Source organism: Microcebus murinus, chromosome 10 (genome assembly GCF_040939455.1).
Source record: "Microcebus murinus isolate Inina chromosome 10, M.murinus_Inina_mat1.0, whole genome shotgun sequence".
Taxonomy (NCBI): Eukaryota; Metazoa; Chordata; class Mammalia; order Primates; family Cheirogaleidae; genus Microcebus; species Microcebus murinus.
Genome location: NC_134113.1, coordinates 23,611,207 through 23,629,072, shown reverse-complemented (window position 1 = coordinate 23,629,072; position 17,866 = coordinate 23,611,207). Strand labels below are relative to the sequence as shown.

General features: G+C 35.3%; 1 protein-coding gene across 3 annotated transcripts in view; it reads left to right on the top strand.

The window, feature by feature from the left end:
- Positions 1 to 17,866, top strand: part of CFAP54 (cilia and flagella associated protein 54) — a 303,509-nt gene that overhangs the window by 105,626 nt on the left and 180,017 nt on the right. For all 3 annotated transcript variants that reach the window (XM_020287907.2, XM_076007090.1, XM_012775331.3), the window contains 6 exons: positions 1,714 to 1,828; positions 2,183 to 2,283; positions 9,336 to 9,566; positions 11,627 to 11,766; positions 13,824 to 14,002; positions 15,977 to 16,204. In XM_020287907.2, the coding sequence (XP_020143496.2) occupies positions 1,714 to 1,828; positions 2,183 to 2,283; positions 9,336 to 9,566; positions 11,627 to 11,766; positions 13,824 to 14,002; positions 15,977 to 16,204 (994 nt within the window). The remainder of the gene's footprint in view (positions 1 to 1,713; positions 1,829 to 2,182; positions 2,284 to 9,335; positions 9,567 to 11,626; positions 11,767 to 13,823; positions 14,003 to 15,976; positions 16,205 to 17,866) is intronic.

The window sequence follows — 17,866 nt, the reverse complement described above, 5'->3', positions numbered from 1 at the left end:
GGACTGTATATGGTGGTAGGGTCTTATATATATATTATAATCTTATGTTCTTGTTAGATTATAATACCATATTTTTACTGTACCTTTTCTATGTTTGGGCATGTTTAGATACACAAATACTTATCATTGTGTTACAGTTGCCTAGAGTATTCAGTACAGTAACCTGCTGTACAGGTTTGTAGCCTAGGAGGAATAGGCTATATACCATATAGCCTAGGTGGGTAGTAGGCTGTACCATCTCAGTTTGCGTAAGTATACTTTGTGATGTTCGTACAATGACAAAATCACCTAACACTGCATTTCTCAGAGCGTAACCCTATTGTTAAGTGACACATGGCTATGTAAATAACCAAAACAATGAATAAGCCATGTAATAAAAGCTAAATAACATTGACTATATAAACATTTAAAAGTACTGTTTATTAATACATACCATAAACAAAATGAAAAGCTATAAAGAAGTCAAAGAGAGGAGGAGTTTAAGCTAGTCTACTCAATGGATAAAGGTCCTACAGCACATGGAAGAAAATGTTGAAATAGTTGGAAAGACTGTAGCCAAAGTGTGTATCCATAAATTCCTCTCCTTCTCATCTCTTTCTGGGAAAACACAGCAACCAGGTCAAGCATTCTGGTGGAGGGAGAGGGTGGACATAAAAAAGAGAACTAGCTGCTTGGAAAATGTAAGGCAATCAATCTCAGGATCCAAGTTGTAGAGGATGGATCTCCAAGTACCCAGTGGTGGTCATGGGTCAAAGCCTTCTAGTTTGGGGAACAAAACATTTGCCAAAATGGATGTCAGTTAATGGGTAGATTCTTGGAATTGCTGCAGCTAAGTCAGGGTCGCAACCAACCACAAGATCCAAGATCATCATCAAAATTGAAGTGAGAGGCCAACAACCACTGGGAACCAAGATGGATTGGATCATGTACGCCCACCCCTGAGACTAGCTAACCAGACTCACCCAGTCATACCAGTCATTTTAGTAGCCTTGTGTTGATGTGACCCTACATTTTATTCAATTAAATTTTTCAGATCCCATTTACTATGTGATAGCAGGGTTTTACTATAACTGGCAGGTACTTACCAAAAGAAATATATATTCTAGAAGATATATAAATTTCAGAAAAAGCAGGTGGTTAAGTATCAATAGAGGGATAATGAGAGACTTAGTATTTGGAAAAGAGGCCAGATTATCACAATAGTCCATTGAAGTCAGAGATTAAGAAAATAGGGTTAGGAACCCCTGCAGATGATTGGGGGATGGGGAAGAATTTAGCAGGAATCTTAAGTGCTCAGCTCCTGTTGGTATCTGGAAGGCAGTAGTGGCTGGGAGCTTGCACAGGATGGAACCAAAGAGACTGAAATATCTTAGAAGCAAGGCAACTTGTCTAGAATCACTCTTATGTAGTTTTTTTCTGAATTGTAAAGAGAAGTGTTCATGTTACTTTATTTTCAGTACAGTTCTGTTCCACCTACATCATGCCTTCAGCTCCTCTCTTTGCTCATCATATTTTATGGTGTGATTTCACATTTTGCTTTTTTGAGAAGCCAGCTATTTCTTGATGACCAGAGATATCACAGTCTAATTTATGTGTGTGACACAGGCAGGTTTGAATATTGTTGCATAATTTCAGTGACAACATTCATTAAAGATTCATTACCGTGGGCATAGTTTTGCAAAATTTTGCAGATCCTTTATCTGTTTATATTAGGAGGAATGAATCTCTATTTGGACTAAAAAAACCAAAATATAAAGACAATGCTTCAGGTAAAAAGGCAAACAAACCTTCGAAGAAGTTCAAAGTTGCAGTAATGGAGTTTGGAAAAGTAAGTTTTCTGAATTTTGAATTTTCGGTAATGAAATTACATGGGATTCATATATCCAGAGATGATTTACTATATTTTAATTCATTATAATATGAAACAGAAGGAAATATCAATAAATATAGTTTTATAATTATACAATACAATGTAATTCTTAAATTATCATAGATATTTTCATAATCAGATATTTTTTGTCTATGGGATACTTCTGTTGCTTTTGATAGTAATTTTAATTGAAAATTATAAAGAAACCATTGTATTTCCATGTCAAAAGGTAAATATTAGAATATAAGTAAATTATACTATTATGACCAAAGTTTAAGTCTAATTTGTAATGTTTTTATCTCCTCTATTAAGGGTATAGATATGTCACAAAAAAGAAGAAGTAAAAAAAAGGAAACGCTAAGAGACTTTTTTGCCAAAAATCAATCTGTTTATGAAATGCCAGAACAAGAAAGGTATCAGCTAATTAATTAATTCAATGGAAGTTTACTTGAGGATTACTATGTGTTGGGCATTATTTTGTATACTAGGGTACATTGGTGGACCAGACATGTAAAATCACTACTTTCAAGCAGTGAAAGGAGCATGGTCAACAAGTAAACACACAAATAAACAAGATAGTTTAAAATTTCGGTAAATTTTGTTAAGTAAATGAAAAGAATGATATGCTATAGTGTAACTGGCAGTGGTGGCGACAGCAATTTAGATAGGATGGTCAGGAGAACAAATGGGTAAATTACTTTTAATTATCAGTGGACCTAATTTTCTTGATCATAAAGCTTATCATGGTAAAATGTTTAGCTTCTGTTTTTATAAGTACACATTTTTAATTCTTATACCTTCTTCATATATCTTACCTTTATCACATATGTCTTTCTTTACCTATTTAGTGAGTAGTAAAGGTATTCTCTTTCTGAATTTAAGTTTTTGATTTTCACATTTAGGAATTTTATTACATTTTACTTTTAGGAATTTCAGTAATTTATTTTTGGGAATGGTGAGAGGAAGAGTCCCTCTCCCCATCTTTTTTATTTTCATTATAGGTACCCAATTGGATGGTACCATTTAGTGAGTAGTCTATATTCTATTGTGACTATTACCATTGTCATTTAGCAAGTTCTCATATATGTAGTTTGGAACTTTTTTTCTGTTTCATAGGTCTATTTTTCTATTCCTGAGTCAATATCACACCATCATAATTACTCTGGGTTTAAATTAAGTCCTGGTATCTGATAGAACAATTCCTCGAGTATGTTTTTTTCCTTCATGCAAGTCTTGGGTATTTTTCCACAAAATAGTTTGGAATGACTATGTTGAGTAATACAAAAAACTCTATTGTGATTTTGATAGAGGTAGAATTGAATATATATATTCTCTATATGTAGGTTCAGGAGGGTTTTTTGGTTTCTGTTTTGAAATACTGAGTTTTTTCTATTTGTAGACAGACCACATTCTTAGGTCTTTTAATAAATTTCTGTGATTTTCTTCATAAAGGGATTATACATCTTTTGTTAGATATATCAAGGAACTGTTCTTTGGCACTAGTGTAAATGGCATTTTAAAATTACTTTTTTGAATTCTTCTATTCTTTGTATAAGAATATAATTTATATTTTTTGTACACTGATCTTTACAACTTGATAATTTATTTGCAGATACAGGTTTTTTTTGTGTTGACAGCCATACCATGAAGAGATAATGAAAGTTTTGCTTATTATTTTTTAGTGCTCAAACCGCTTATTTACTTTTCTTGTTGATAGCCTAAGGTTGAATAGAGTTTATGATTGTGGACATCCTTGTAACATACATATTAAAAAACTTTTTACTTTCAGGTAATTATTCATATGTAGTTATAAGAAATAATACAGAGAGACTCCATACACCCTTTATCCAGTTTCTAATGCTAATTATGTAACTATAGTTCAATGTCACAACCAGGAAATTGATGTTGATACAAGTCACTGACCTTATTCAGATTACAGCAATTTTACACGCATGCGCACCTGTGTGTGTGTGCGTGTGTATGTGTGTGTATTCTATGCAGTCTGTAGAACTCATATGACCATCAACACAGTCAAGATACAGAACAGTTCTGTTATAGGATCTGCCCCCTCCCTCTCACCTCCCATGCTACCTTTTTATAGCCATAACCACCTCCTTTCCTCTCTCCCTCTTAACCTCTGGCAACGACAAATCTGTTTTCCATCTCTAAGTTTTATCATTTCAAGAATGTTACGTAAATGGAATCATGTAGTATGTAACCTCTTGAGGTTGGCTTTTTTCCCCCCACTTAGCATAACTCCCTTGAGATTCACCCAAATTGTGTATATCATTAGTTTGCTATTTGTTATTGTTTAGTAGTATTCTGTGGCATGAATGTACCATAGTTTGTTTTAACCATGCACCTATTTAAGAATACTTGAGTTGTTTCCTTGTTTGATTATTAGGAATAATGCTGCTATGAACATTTATGTACAAGTTTTTATATGAATATAAATCTTAATTTCTCTGGAATAAATGCCCAAGAGTGCAATTGCTAGGTTGCATGGTGTGTTTAATTTTGTAAGAAAACCTCTACTCTTTTTTTTTTAGAGTAATTAAAAAAATTTTTATTATTATTATTTTTTTATTTTAGTGTATTATGGGGGTACAAGTATTAAGGTTACCTATATTGCCCATGCCCCCTCCCCCCTCGAGTAAGAGCTTCAAGCATGTCCATCCCCCAAACGTTGCACATCTTACTCGTTGTGGTTGTATACACCCATCCCCTTCTCCCCCCTCCCACCGTCCCGACACTCGATAAATGTTACTCCTATATGTCCACTTAGGTGTTGATCCATTAATACCAATTTGCTGGTGAGTACATGTGGTGCAGATTTTTCCATTCTTGAGATACTTCACTTAGTAGAATGGGTTCCAGCTGTATCCAGGAATATACAAGAGGTGCTATATCACTGTTGTTTCTTAAAGCTGAGTAGTATTCCATGGTATACATATACCACATTTTATTAATCCACTCATGAATTGATGGGCACTTGGGTTGTTTCCATAGCTTTGCAATTGTGAATTGTGCTGCTATAAACATTGGAGTGCCGGTGTCTTTTTCATAAAGTGACTTTTGATCTTTTGGGTAGGTGCCCAGTAGTGGAATTGCTAGATCAAATGGGAGATCTACTCACTCTTTTTTAGAGCTGCTGTACATTTTTACATTCCCACCTGCGGTATATGAGTGATACAGTTTCTCCTCATGCTTGCCAGCATTTAATGTTTTTATTTTGACTATTCAAATAAGTATGTAGTGATATCTCATGGTTCTAATTTGCATTTCTCTAATGGCTATTCTTATTGAACATGTTTTTATGTGCTTACTTGGCATCCTTATATTCTCTTTAGTGAAATATCTGTTTTTATCTTTTGCTTATTTTCCAATTGGTTGTTTTAATTCTTCTGGTGAATTTTGCATTCTTCTAACAAATTTTATTCTAGATCCAAGGGCTTTGCTGAATATGGGGCTTGCAAATGCTTTTTCCCAGTATGTAGCTTGTCTTCTCATCCTCTTCACAGGGTCTTTTGCAGAACAAAAGTCTTTAATTTTGATGAGGTCTAACATAATCAATTTTTTCTTTAATGGTTTGTGCTTTTGGTGGCAAGTCTAAAACCTTTTTGCCTAACCCTGGGTCTTGTGCTTCTCTCTGACCATGTTTTATAGTTTTACATGTTCCATTTAAGTTATGATCCATTTTGAGTTAACTTTTGATTTTTATGTAAAGTATGAGGTTTGGATTAAGGTTTATGGCTTTACCTATGGGTGCCCAATTGCTCCAGTATCATTTTTTGAAAAGACTATCCTTTCTCCATTGAATTGCCTTTGCACCTTTGTCAAAAATCAATTGGAGGCCGGGCGCTGTGGCTCACGCCTGTAATCCTAGCTCTTGGGAGGCCGAGGCGGGCGGATTGCTCAAGGTCAGGAGTTCAAAACCAGCCTGAGCAAGAGCGAGACCCCGTCTCTACTATAAATAGAAAGAAATTAATTGGCCAACTGATATATATAGAAAAAATTAGCCGGGCATGGTGGCGCATGCCTGTAGTCCCAGCTACCCGGGAGGCTGAGGCAGAAGGATCACTCGAGCCCAGGAGTTTGAGGTTGCTGTGAGCTAGGCTGACGCCACGGCACTCACTCTAGCCTGGGCAACAAAGTGAGACTCTGTCTCAAAAAAAAAAAAAAAAAAAAAAAAAAAAATCAATTGGACATATTAGTGTGGGTCTATTTCTGGGTTCTCTGTTCTGTTCCATTGATCTATGTATCTATCCCTTTGCCAATCTCATACTTTCTTTCTTGAGTACTGCAGTTGTAGAGTAATCCTTAACATCAGGTAGAGAAATTCTTTCCACTTTATTCTCTTATAAAATTGTTTTAGGTACTCTACATCCTGTGCCATTGCATATAAATTTTGTTTGCTTGTCTGCAATATGAATTTAAGAAATATATTTATTATTTCCCTTCTAAGCATCATATTTGTTATGGGATTTGGGAAGAAACCCTTTATCAAATTTAGAAATTGTCTTCCACTCCTCATTTTCTAAGAGTTTTGTTATGAATTATATTCAATTATGTTGAATATTTCTTTTACATTGATTGAGATTTTTCTCTTTTAATCTGATTATGCAGTGAATTACATTAACACATAAGTATTAAATCATGTGCAGTATCTTTTTGCTGACACCAATTTTGACATTAACTGTTCGGTGTTTTCCAGCACCAACCCATTCTCCATTTCTCCAATTCTCTGACACCAACCGAGAGACCCCATATACACTTCAGTTTCTCCCAGTGGCAACATCTTACATAACTATAGTACAAAAATGAAATTAATTCTGACACTGTTTACCTAGAATTAGCATCAGATCCCACAAGTTAAAGGGCCCAGTCCCACATACTGCCTCCACTTCCGATGCCAGCCACAAATGGAATGCCTAGGGTACTCACACTTCAGCCTAGCTGAGAACAAATTCGAGGATTCCTTCCTCAGGTTCAAAAATTTGTTTAAAAAGCTCACAGAAGTCAGGAATACACTTTGCATGTTTATTGGTTTAATATAAAAGATACAAATGAACAGCCAGATCAAGAGGTACATAGGGCAAAGTCCAGAAGGGTCCCCCATGTAGGAACTTCTGTTTCTGTAGAGTTGAGATACATGACCCTCTTGGCTTGTAGTTGGATTCACCTGCTGGAAGACCCCTGAACCTCGTTTGTTCAAGAGTTTTCATGACCCAATTTGCAGCCACATCTCCATCAGGAGGTTGGAGGGATGGGGCTGAGAGCTCCCAGCCTCTAATTATGTGTTTGATCTTTCTGGTGACCAGCCCCCATCCTGAGGCTACCTACTCACCCCAAGTCACCACATTAGTATAGACTCAGGTATCTTCCAAAATGACTTATTATGAGTAACAAAAAAATTTCTACCACTCAGAAAATTCCAAGGGTTTTAGGACCTCTGTGCCAGAAACCAGGGAGAAAGATCAAATATGTATTTTTATTTCATTACATACACCATGCTTGTATACACACATAGAAATTTTACCTATTGATTCAATTTCTTTAAGATTAATAGGCCTTTTTGGGGCTGTGATCTTTTTTTTGAATCCCTTTCAATTAATTATATTTTTTCTAAGAAATCGTCCATTTAATCTAAGTTTTCAGATTTATTCATACAAAGTTATATTATCTTTTGATCTCTGCTGTAACTATAGGCTTATGTTGTGCTTTTCATCCCAAAATTTATTAATTTTTGTCTTCTCTCATGTTTTTGTGATTTGTCTTTCCAGAGGTTAGTCTATTTTTTTAATCTTTTCACGGGACCAAATTTTGGCCTTTTCATTCTGTGGATATAGCACATTTTATATATTCATTAGTCACTTGGTAGACATTTGGATTGCTTCCACTTTTTGGTTATTATGAATAATAGTGCTTATGAAGATCCATGTCCAAGTTTTGGTTTAAACATGTTTCCATTTCTCTTGGATATCTACCTTGTTTCTTTTGGTTCATTGAGTTGTTCTTTTTCTAACTTATGAAGTAGCATGCTTACCTCATAATTTTGGGATTTTCTTTTAGTGGAAATTGACAAGCTGATTATCAACTTATGAGAAAAAAGTGCCACAAATAGCTAACAACAGGAGAATGCCTATTGTTTGTAAGCGTACATAAAATATTTATACCATTGGCTGTGAAGTGAGCCCTCTGCGGGCTGGCTGTGAACTCCCTTCCAAGCTACTTGGAGCCTGTCACATTACCTTGCTAAGATACCTGGAGGAAGCCTAGCCTCTTGCTGATCTCCCTAACTATCTCACTGTCAGTGGCAGGGAAGGTGCAGCTGATCCTGTCGACTCTTCTTGGCCTTTTGAGGAGAATTGATCTCCTCACACAAGGACAAGGCTGATTTTTATTTTGAAAGTTATATTTTGAACTCTTAAGATACAGTCTTTATAAAGATTCACATTTGTTGGGAAACCAAATGATATATCACTAAAAACAACCAAACAACAACAAGAAGCCCCAAAAAACCTCAGATTAAAAGGAAATCAATACCATATAAAATATTTGGAAGTGAATGATGAACACTACATGTGAAGAGGAAGCTTCCTTCCTTCTTTCCTCAAATGTCTGCTCTTCTCTTGTAACAACATCTGTCTGTCTGTCTTCCCTATTTCCTTTCATTCTTTTTTCTTTTGTGTGTGTGTTGATTCAGATTCAGATTGATAGTTTTATATAAGTGAACAGTATAAATCAGGTAAAATGGTATTGACCAGTGGGGCAGCAACATTGCCAATAGTATTGAAGAAATTGATAAAGTGTTTTAAAGACATGAAGTCATGCTCTATAAATAACCTTGTAACTCTAAAACTAGTTGGACTGCTTTGAGTTTTGATAGGAATGATTTTTTAAAAATTGAATATGTTATACTTGAAATTTGAGCTATTAGCTAAAATTTGCATATTTTTTCTGGAGCACATTGAATATGCATTTATGAAGTTATATCATCTATCTTTGACTGATGTTTTATTTCCTCTAGAGTCCAACTAATGTTAGAGAAAATTTTGCTGAATTGTTTTTTTCCTTAAGGACCAATACAGAGAAATGCTTTACTTGTTTAATATTGAAGTTTGTTGATGAATGTGAACATTGTATCATAATTTAATTGTCTAATCTCAGTGGCCTTTTGGTTATGGAAAGGAAAAGCTCTGTTTGATTTGATTTGATTTGGGACACAGACATAAGAGAGAGTTGAAGGCAACATGTGTCTCTGTCCCTGGTGCTTATCCTTGTGCCCTCTTTACTGCTCTATTTCACATTTTTAGCACCGAGGAAATGATAAATAAGCCAGAAACATTTGCACAAGGGCAGTCAAGTGACTTCTTGATGTATTTTGTACAAATTGGAATGATTCGTCTTTATTAAATATCTGAACGTTTTTGTGTAATTTCAAAACTTCTTTCTTCCTTGGCAGAAATAAGAGACCTGATGTTAGAAAAATAGCATATCGATCGCTGATAGAGTTCTTGAGTCCTTTAGTATCAAATTATGCTAAAAAAAGGAGGTTCCATCAGATATTTCTTGAAGAGATGCCCTGGAGAGCGCAAATGAACCTGTATCTGGCAAGCGCACACTTTAACCTGCTTTTACAAAAGCTAGGGGAGCGCATGAAAATGAAATTTGGCACTTCCCACATGATGGTCAGGTATAGTATATTATCAATCAATGATATTATTTTAGCCACATGAACCGGATTGTATTTGATTATTCAGCGCTATAATGCTAATAACAACTTAAAGAGGCTTACAGAGTACCTCTATCTTTATATTGGCCACTGGTGTATTTCTTAATTTTCTATCTCAGAATTTTCCCTAACAAGTTCTGAATATAAGTGCTCATGAAGTGCTAATTTGCATAAATCGTGAATATATTTATCAATCTAGCTTTAAGTACAAGAATAAAGTGTAACTCCAAAAAAATTTAAGGTGAATTATTTAGTAACTATAGATATTAGTATTAGTCAAATCTCTATTTCATTTAGAAGTATAGTGTGTCTATAAACAGATCATATTTTCTCATACAATATAAGCTTTTTATCATTAATTCAATGGAAATTTTTAAGCTCCTACTGAGTTTCTTTAGCTAAGTACTGCGGGTGATTAAAATAGGATATATATATATATATATATGTATATATATATATAATATGGAATACTATGTAACCATTAAAAAGATGCTGTAGAGTCATTCATTAAAAAAATACTTGTTGAGTACCTATTAGATACAAAGCACTAGGCTAAGTGCTAGGGATATACAAAGATGAACAGGATATACAAGTTAGAGTCTGGAAGGATGAGTCACAAATACTTATGAATAACTCTAGTTAATGATAGAAGGTGAAAAGCACATTAGGTCTTCTTTGTTCCTGGAAGGAGGCTTTCTTTTGGCTGGGGCTCACAGGAAAGGTTTCATGGGGAGATGACACTAGGCCTGGGTCTTGATAGGTAGACAAGGTTTAGAAATGTGCAGATAGGGAAATAGGTATTCTACTTAGTTGAAAGAATATGTGCCAAGCCCAGGTAGTAAACACAGGATGAAAACCACAAATAGTCTGGCCAGAATCTAGGGTATATGAAAGGGAGTGGTGTGAAATAATTTGAAAAGTTGGTTGGTACTGGATCATAATGTTTTAAATGTCTGTTAAATCTGAGCTTTATTTTATATATAGTGAAAGATTATTGAGGGTTTTTGAGCAGGGCCATGATAAAAAATGTCTCTGGCAGCGACATATCAAGTGGATTAGAAAGAGGAAAGACTGTAGAAAGAGGAAAGACTGAAGACAGGAAGTAAGAAGATATTTTACTTCTTACTAAAGTAAATATATGAAGTAAGAAGATATGAAGTAAGAAGATATTTATTTCAATAATGCAGTGAAGAAAAAAATGCAGGTTGAAATCCACAATAAACTTGGTCCCAATTTCTCTTTCTCCAGAATTCAGTTCTGCCAGACAAAACCTTTGCAAAGACTTTCACAGATATTTAATAGCCCCCTTTTCTTTGTGGGCTAAACAAGGAAGCATTTGGCTTGCCTTAGCAACAGGGAAGGCCTTTGGCAAAGTGACCTATTCATGGAGCCATGACAGGGAAAACAGTTCAGGCTGGAGGGGCTTCCTCTCTGTTCCCTGAAGACCGCAGAGTCTCTAAACTTCCAATCATAAATGACGATTGATGCACAGTCACTTGGCAGTACCATAAGACAATGACCAAATTCGTGTCAGGCTAACTTGGTGCTAACTTTGATTTTATTAAAACTGTTAATATATGCTCAGTAGTTGTTAATTTTTGGTGGAAGATTATTTACTGCTCATGTCTTATTTTAAAAAAGAAATAGCACTGCCTGTAGACACATTGCTCTATATAGTAGCATCTTCATTGAGCTATGTTTAAATCAGGTGGTTTTAAATTGACATAAATTATTGTTTCAGAGCTCATGGAGTGAGTAACAGATTTTTAATTCCCATTTTCAAGGGCCATTTCAGGGAAATGGATATTGATGTTAAAATTCCTAAGAGCAAAGTTACATTGTATAATTTTAAAAGTTAAAAGGGAAAATGTTATGCTTTGATTAAGTGCCAAAATACTTTATGATCCAAAATTTGGAAGTACTCACTCACAAATGTTTTAAAAAATAAAAATAGATGGTATTTGACCGATTAATTTTATTTTGCTTTTATTGTTTTTTAATGTGATTTTTCTCTCTTGCAGTTTCCGATCATTTGATCCTAATACATTCTCACTATATAATTCAGGAACAGTATTACCAACAGCAAAATTGACTGTAGAAAATTATAAATCAATGCTTGATTTCCTTACAACTAAAAGACGAAAGACCAACTTACCAGCAGGTAAAATAAATATGTTAATTTACTATCAAATTTTCTCTAGATTTTTATTCATTAACACAACACACATACATACACACACATCATAGACACAAAGAGGTACACAAACCATTTTCCAAAGTCCCAGTAATTTCGTTGAGTTTTGATAATTTTTTTTATTACAGAATATTGTGGGGGTGTAAACATTTTGGTTAATACTGCCTTGGCCTCACCCAAGCCAGGGTTACATGCATGCCCTTCCCCCACGCAGTGTGTGCTCCACCTGTGTTAGATGTGAGTTTACTCCTTCCTCCCACTCCCGCCATCTGACTAGCACCCAGTGAGTATTACTACCATATGAGCACCTTAGTGTTGATCAGTTAGTACCAATTTGATGGCGAGTACATGTGGTGCTTGCTTTTCCATTCTTGTGATACTTCACTTTGAAGGATGGGCTCAAGCTCTATCCAGGATAATATAAGAGGTGCCAGTTCACTATTGCTTTTTGTAGTTGAGTAGTACTCCATGGTATACATATGCATTTTATTAATCCACTCATGTATTGATGGGCACTTGGGTTGTTTCCACATCTTTGCAATTGTGAATTGTGCTGCCATAAAAATTTGAGTGCAGATGTTTTTGTAGAAGATTCTTGTTTGCTCTATTTTTAAAAAATTTTCTACATTTTTATGGTATCATCATATATATTTGGAAGTATCTATTTTATTGTTCCAACCTAAACCAATTTGGCTGTTCAACAAATATAATGCTCTTTTGTTAAATATTAGTAGCCTCCAGTGGTTCAAGATAGGTGAAGATTTGCTTCCAGGTGTTATATTTTAGTGGAAGTAAGTTTCAAAATAAATTCAATCAAACATACTGATACAAGTGGATATGAAAACCATCACAATAGCTGATTTTATATTTAGGGCAATCCACTCCTGCCTTAGGATTGCCAACTAGCACATTCCATGAAAGCTCATTCCAAGATGAATGCAATAATAATTTGATGGCAGGATCAAGACCTGTTGTTATCTGGTCAGGTGATGGGGGCTCCAGAAGGTGGAGACATGCAGGTGAACAGTGTTCTTAATCTCAGTGCTGCACTGATGACTGTAGTCAGCTAGCCTTGACTAATTTTTATACCCTTTTCCTGCAAAGGTGATGAAGCCTGGATACTGTTCCTAACCAATAATCAATCTTAAACACCACTCACTTCACAAACAAAAACTTATTTCTAATATCTTTATGCTATTACAAACCCACTTATATAGATTTTTAATAGTGGCATTTTAAATGCTATGTACCTTACTGTTGATCAGGGTTCTTGGTATGCTAGTTAACTTCTCCAAGAGTGTTGATTCATGTTTGAGGTACTTGGCATGCTTCCTGATTTCTTCTAGAAATTAGATTAGTTTTAACTGGTACCTTCACATCATACTATGTATTATAGAAGCATTTAGAAGTAAATTCCATAGACATAGAAAGAGTCTGGTTTTTGTATATAGATTATAATATATGGGTTCCTGAGTGTTTTTTTTTGTTTTTTTAGAAATTGGCATTAGAATATTCTGTTATTGAGACTTATTATCTAATGTAGAGTTCTAAGAGAAAGTTTGTGGCAAGAGCAATCAGCCTGCTTTTATATGCCACCCCAACAGGGGGTATGAGTGGCCAAAGTTGCTGCACTGCATAACTACAGGGGCTTCTACTCACTTTCTAATGTATGTGTCCCAGGAATGGCTTGTTTGGGAGGAAATTAAGGAACAATGCGATCTTGTCATTGTTCCCTTAAAATAATGTACATTTCTACTTCTATGTTGTTCCCTTTGCCATTACCTTTGTCTCAAATAGTCCCTGTATTTTCTCATACAGCTAAATAATGCCCATCCTTTTAGACCTAAGGCTACCTTTTCTATAAACTTTTATTAGTTCATTGTGTCTGTGATAATCTTATCCTTTCTCCAGATTTACGTAGCATTTGTTATCTGAATTACTCATTTTATGCTTATCACATACTATGTTTTCTGGAACTTAATTCTGTGTTTTTAATCATGTTATACCTTATTTTTGTACTATAGATGCTGATGAATTTTCTGCATTTATTAGTTCCAAAATGAGTGATGAAACTATGTTCAAGACACGAACTGTTTACAAGTCAGACTCTCAATTAGGTCTTGGTACTAAAGAAAAGGATCGAGGAAATTTTGGTGTATTGGATCATTTTATGAAAATCTTTTCATGTTGCAGGAGAGCAATGGTAAATGCAATCCTTATTTGCTAATGTAGTAAACATAAATCTCAGCTCATAAACTTGGGCATGTATGATATATTGTATTTATTTACTTACTATACATAGTTTTAGTTTTGACTTTGAGACCTCATCTTGCTGGATTTAGCCTCTGTCACTTTTGATGTGTGCCTGCTGTGATACTGAGGCATGCACTGTCAAGTTGTCAGGGAGAGAGGATGAACTCCTTCAGTCATCTGCCATCCATCCTCCACCCACCAAAAGCCTAGGGAATCTTTGTCCCTGTCTACGCAATTCCTGTGAATATGCATACACTTTTCTGCAGGGATGTGGGTTTTCTTTGGATGCCAGACTTTCCTCTCTGGGGTCTTGATCTCTCTTGGGGGTACCACAGAGCTCTTGCTTCCCTCTAGCACAGGGAAAGATCTTTTCAGGCTACAGGAAAGCCTGGCTCCCAGCCCCACCCTCCTGCTTCTTCCTGTCACTTGTGTCTTCTCTTAAATGCTTTTCTCTCTCTTTCTTTTAAAATATTATGTGACAGATTATTAAAACCAGAATTGGAATCATTAGCTACAAATAAATCAATTTCGTTTTCTCTCATGGGAGGAAGAGCATATACACTGAATCTCTCAAGAGATAAGGGGAAACCGATCCTTTCTAGATAAGAAAGGAACACTGAAGTCCCCATTTTCTCCATGTAGTGGACAGAATGATTTCACAAAATATAAAGTAAACCCAAATCATTCCCTCTGATCATGAGCATCCAGTTCTATCCTCCTTGCCACCAGCTTCAGGGCCTGAGAAAAGCTGGTCCTACATGCCTTGCAGAACTCAGCTCCTCCAACTCTTGCCCTTGTTCAGCCCACTCCCTGCTCTGCGGTCCTAAAAGCACTAAGTTTGTTCTCTCCTAGGCCCTCAGTTTTTCCCTCCCTTCTGAGTGTTCCCCGAGGCTCAAATGCTCTTCTCCACCCAACACCCTGACGGCCACCTTCACATGACTTGTTCAGTTCACCAGGTCTCTGCTCACATGTCACATCCTCTTCTTTCCTGACCACTCTGCCTGAAATAACATGTCCTCTCAGGGCATGCCCCTCAGATTCCAACCCATTTCTGCTTTATTTTTCTTTATAAAACTTATTATTTTCTGAAATTATATTTTTATTTTATTTTTTATTTTTATTTTTTGAGACAGAGTCTCACTCTGTTGCCCGGGCTAGAGTGCCATGGCATCAGCCTAGCTCACTGCAACCTCAAATTCCTGGGCTGAAGCTATCAAACTCCTGGGGTCAGGGATAGCTCAAGCTATCCTTCTGCCTCAGCCTCCTGAGTAGCTGGGACTGCAGGCATGTACCACCATGCCTGGCTAATTTTTTCTATATATTTTTAGTTGTCCATCTAATTTTTTCTATTTTTAGTAGAGATGGAGTCATGCCCTTGCTCAGGCTGGTCTTGAACTCCTGAGCTCAAATGATCCTCTGCTTTGGCCTTCTGGAGTGTTAGGATTACAGGTGTGAGCCACTGTGCCCAGCCCAGAAATTATTATTTTTTTTTTTGGTTTACTTTTTTAGCATTGGTCTTCTCAAATAAACTTAAGTAGCGCGAGGACAGACTCAGTTTCCTTTGCTCACTGCTGTCTTCTCAGCACTTAGAACAATGGGATTTTTGGAGTCAGACCACTGGTATGCAAATTTGAGCTCATGACTTAGTAGATTCATGACCTTGGGCAAGTTAGCTCCATGCCTGCATTTCCTCCTCTACCAATTGGGTAGAATACTAGCACATACTTACTTTATAGGAGTTATTGTTAGAATTAAATGAGATAATGCATATAAATGTCTTAACAAAGTGTGTAGCACATGTAAGTGGCACAGAACAAATAGTGTTAGTTATTTTTAATTATTGACTTATAATATTTGCATAAAGATGAAGTTCTTCAGATATCTGTAACTTTTGGAACTTAATGGTTTTTCGAATGTGTTTTAGGTTCTTGCTCATCGTGGTGGTTATTGGACTCTGCTTCAGAACTGCTGTCGGGCCTTTTGGAACTATACTCAGGAGCTACAGATACTTCTTAAACAGGCAATGGATCTTTATAAAACATTTCCTATTAGCCAGGATGTTTTTTTCTGTACCTCTGTTATACCATTTTATATGGGAGCAGAATTACTTATTGACATGCTAATACAGCTACAAGATACCAATTCTATTAAGGTAAGAACATTTTGGTAATTATTTTTATTATATTCAATTAAAAATATCTTTGTACTGTGCAGCTTGGGATAAGTAGAAATTGATATTTTTCTTGAGTTCTCATTTATTTTGTCTATATTTCATTTGCTTCTCATTATTATTTTCTTTATAATATATAACTTGCATTGGTGTTAATTAAAAATGTCTTACCCTGAAAATTTAGTTTGTTAAAGGGAAGGAAAATTAACATTTACAGAGCTTCAGCTTCTACATAAATTAACATTAATGCATTTAATCCTCATAACAATCTTTTTTGCAGATAAAGAAATAGATCCCAAGAGAGATCACATACATAGCTTGTCAGTTGATCTTTATTTTGCTGCTTTATCTGTCCCTGTTCTATTACTTCATGTCTGCTAAAATTTATAAACATTTCTGGAGGAAAATATTTAATAACAGTACAAAAAAGAGGGTAAATAAAATTAAACTATTATAAGTTTTTTATACTTTATATAAAGTAGTACAATATTAACTCTAAGTGGAATGTGGTAAGTTAAGGATGCATTTACTAATCTCTAGAGTAGTTACCAAAAGAGAGATTTAGCTTAAAAACCAATGAAATAAAATAAATAGTCAATTAACTCAAGTAAAGGCAGGAAAGAAAGAACAGAGGAGCAAAAAACATATGGGGCAAATAGAAAACAAATAGTAAATATTAAATCTGACTTAATCATATAAATAACCATATTAAATATAAGTGGGCTAAACACCCCAATTAAAAGGCAGAGATTGACTGGATAAAAAAGACAAGTATACCTATCTACAAGTGAAACACTCTGAATGTAAAGAAATCGATAGATTGAAAATAAAAATATGAGAAGAGATATGTCATGAAAACAGTAAACATAATAAAGGTGGTGAGCCTATATTAATATTAGATAAAATAATCTTCAAATTAAGGAGCATTATGAGAAGTAAAGAAGGACATTTCATACTAAGAGGAGGCTCAATTCATCAGGAAGACATATAAATCATAAATGTGTATGCATCTAATAACATAAATTTAAAATATACTATGGACACCCAAAGCTTGAAGAGCTTCCTTGTTGATGACCACACAGATGTGTCAAGAGTGTAACGTGCCCTGATTCCACTGGGAGAAGGTCTGGAAGTTCTTTGCCTAGCACCCTCTCAGACCATGCCCCATGTGCCTCTTTATTTGGCTGTTCCTCTGTTATTTCCTTTATAATAAAACTGTATTTATAAGTATAGTGAGTTCTGTGAGTAATTCTAGTAAATTATCAAAGCTGATGATGTTATGGGAAACCATAAGTTTATAGCTAATCAGTCAGAAGAGTGGGTGACCTTGACATTTGTGTCTGGCAATCTAAAGTGAGAGCAGTTTTTTGCAGGATGCACCCTTTAACCTGTGGTGTCTGAGCTAACTCTGGGTAATTAATGTCCGAATTGAAGTGCAGTAAACCCAGGTGGATGGAAAGGGAGCGTAAGTGCAAATGGTGTGTGTTCACCAAGATGGATCATATGCAGAGTCAAAAAATATAATAAGTCTTAATAGAATTTATAAGACTAAGATTTTAAAAAGTATGTGCTTTGACTACTACATAATTAAATTTTAAACAGATTACCACAATATAGGAAGAAAAATCTCCAAATATCTGGAAA